The sequence below is a fragment of the Bubalus kerabau genome, chromosome 11 (genome assembly GCF_029407905.1).
Source record: "Bubalus kerabau isolate K-KA32 ecotype Philippines breed swamp buffalo chromosome 11, PCC_UOA_SB_1v2, whole genome shotgun sequence".
In the NCBI taxonomy this organism is placed as follows: domain Eukaryota; kingdom Metazoa; phylum Chordata; class Mammalia; order Artiodactyla; family Bovidae; genus Bubalus; species Bubalus kerabau.
Window position 1 is genome coordinate 96,631,083 of NC_073634.1, and position 3,231 is coordinate 96,634,313.

Sequence of the window (3,231 nt, forward strand, 5' to 3'; positions counted from 1 at the left end):
CAGCTATTTCATCTTGTAATTGGAAGTTTGTACCTGTTGATTGACATCTGCCATTTCTCTCAGATCCCAGCACCTGGCAACCACCTCAATACTGTTTCTATAAGCTTGTGCTTTTTATTTTATTTTTTTTGGCATTAAAAAAATCATAATTTTATTTTTGCAATGACTATGTGATTTAAAAAGATAGTATATAAGAGTAAATATTACACACTGCTACTGCTAAGTCGCTTCAGTCGTGTCCGACTCTGTGCGACCCCATAGACGGCAGCCCACCAGGCTCCCCGTCCCTGGGATTCTCCAGGCAAGAACACTGGAGTGGGTTGCCATTTCCTTCCCCCATGCAGAAAAGTGAAAAGTGAAAGTGAAGTCGCTCAGTCGTGCCTGACTCGTAGTGACCCCATGGACCACAGCCCACCAGGCTCCTCCGTCCATGGGATTTTCCAGGCAAAAGTACTGGAGTGGGTTGCCATTGCCTTCTCCGAAGCTTGTGCTTTTTAGAGTCAGCCGTTAGAAAAAAGGAAACCCTGCCATTCACAGCATGAATGGAACTTGAGGGCATTTTGCTAAATGAAAGAGTCAGAGAAATATAAATAATTGTATGATAAAACTTATATGTGGAATCTAAGAATTAGCATTTTTAAATAGTGAATCTTCCATTTTTAGCAATATTCCTAAAATTTATTCTATTTATTCAGCTCCTCGTCTTGTGTTCTGTATAGTTTCTTCATATAGCTCTTCATCATCTCTTTTTCCCCTCCTCAGCTAAAGATTTTTCAGATTTTCTTACCATTGTCAGTTGTAACTTTTTTTTCCATTACATATTTCTACTATAGAAATAGAAATGTTTCTAATAACCATTTACTGCTGAATAAAGAAATAATAAGAGTTACATTTGGTTTATTTATTTATTTTTGGCTGCTTGGGCCTTCGCTGCTGTGCACGGGCTTTCTCTAGTGGTGGCAAGCAGTGGCGACTCTCCAGTCGCCGTGCACAGGCTTCTTATTGCGGTGGCTTCTCTTACTGCTGAGCAGGGCCTCTAAGGTGCACAGGATTCAGTAACTGCAGCAGGCGGGCTCAGTAGTTGTGGTGCATGGGCTTAGTTGCTCCACAGTATGTGGGATCATCTTCGACCAGGAATGGAACCTATGTCCCCTGTATTGGCATGCAGATTTTTAACCACTGACCACCAGGGAAATCCCAGGAAGAGTATTAATATTTGTATATTTATTTGGTACTTGGCAACTTTGCTGAAATCTACACAGGATTCAGAAGTTTTCAGATGACTGTCTTGGATTTCTTTAGATATACAATCAAACTACTTAAAAATAATGACAGGTTTAATTTTTCTAATGTTTATGCCTCTGTTTCTTCCATTTTGCTTTTTTTTCTGGGTCAGACTATCATCTGAACAGTGTAGCTTAATAGTGGTAACACAGATCATTCTTGCCAGTCTTTTCCAGGACACTATGAGAATGGGGCCCTTACATACAGCATTTGAATTTCCTACAATATTAGAATGTTTAGAACAAGAACTTCATACTTTGTTAATTAGAAAATTCAATATATTGAAAAGATTAATCTTGGTAATATAGGCCATTCCTGATAATATAACTATTTGGAGTGGCATCCCTGAACCAAAAACCTAGAATCTGAGCATCAAGAACATGTTAGACAAATGGAAATGCTTAAATAAACATTAAGCAGGTTTTACTCCAAAGCCATAAAAAATTCTCATCTGAATTCCGTGGATACTGAGAAGCATGGATGAATTCAATGCTCACTTTTGCTCCAACCCCACTACCACCACCTCTGGACATATGAACAGGAGAGGATCCAAATGAGAGGACCTCATTCATTGGTACCTCTTGAATGAAAGCATCCTGATTCAAGGTGGGACCCAGAAGACTTTTCCCCTACAACAAGAAGGAAAAAAGGCAGGGAGGGGTGAGAGAATTGATTAGGGATGTTGGTCGAGCAAAAACCTAAAACAACCAAAGAATCTTTCAAAAGGGAACGCAAAAAAATTATGCTCCATAGATGTTTCTAAGAACACCTGGGAAAATCTTAGCTTCTCATTTAGGGAGTAGCTTGGAATTGTTTACCTTTCCCCTTGTTGGGTTTTATCCCCTGATCTCTGTAGTTTCTTGAAATAACTATTCTTTAAAATCCTAACAAAAAGCAGTGGGCTTCCTTTTTTTTTTAATAGGCTGGAGGTTAGGAAAGAGCCATCTTCATCAAATTGCCCTTTGCATCTCTCCCACGGGGCCTCCAAACCCTGACAAAGAGGTCAAGGACATGGAGATAAAGAACTACAGCAGCAGCACTGCGAACTTTATCCTCCTGGGCATCTCTTCCAACCCCCAGATGCAGAAACCCCTCTTTACTGTATTCCTTGTCATGTACCTGATCACCCTGGTGGGGAATGGACTCATCATCCTGGCCATCCACTCTGACTCCCGGCTCCACACCCCTAGGTACTTTTTCCTCAGCAACCTGTCCTTCATGGATATCTGCTTCACAACAGTCATTGTGCCCAACATGCTGGTGAACTTACTCTCAGAGACAAAATTCATCTCCTATGTGGGCTGTCTGGTCCAGATGTACTTCTTCATGGCCTTGGGAAACACTGACAGCTACCTGCTGGCCTCGATGGCCATAGACCGGCTGATAGCCATCTGCAACCCCTTCCATTATGATGTGGTCATGAGCCCACGGCGTTGCCTCCTCCTGTTGCTGGGTTCATGCGCCATCTCTCACCTGCACTCCATGCTGCGTGTGCTACTCATGTCCCGCCTGTCTTTCTGTGCCTCCCATGTCATCAAGCACTTCTTTTGTGATACTCAACCTGTGCTCAAGCTCTCCTGCTCTGACACAACTACCAACCAGATTGTGGTGATGACCGAGACCCTGGCTGTCATCGCCACCCCTTTCCTGTGCATTCTCTTCTCCTACCTGAGAATCATCGTCACGGTGCTCAAAATCCCCTCTGCGGCTGGGAAGTGGAAGGCCTTCTCCACCTGTGGCTCCCACCTCACCGTGGTGGTCTTCTTCTATGGAAGTATCATCTATGTGTATTTTAGGCCACTGTCCATGTACTCAGTGGTGAAGGACCGGGTAGCCACAGTTATATACACGATAGTGACACCCATGTTGAACCCTTTCATCTACAGCCTGAGGAACAAAGATATGAAGAGGGGTCTGAGGAAATTAAGGGACCAAGTTTACTCATAG

The 3,231-nt window shown here is 42.9% G+C and overlaps 1 protein-coding gene across 1 annotated transcript; it reads left to right on the forward strand.

The window, feature by feature from the left end:
* The first annotated feature begins 2,230 nt into the window (after nucleotides 1–2,230).
* On the forward strand, nucleotides 2,231–3,231 carry LOC129622598 (olfactory receptor 1L4-like). Its single transcript, XM_055539197.1, has one exon. The coding sequence runs from the start codon at nucleotides 2,296–2,298 to the stop codon at nucleotides 3,229–3,231; it is 936 nt and encodes a 311-aa protein (XP_055395172.1). The 5' UTR covers nucleotides 2,231–2,295.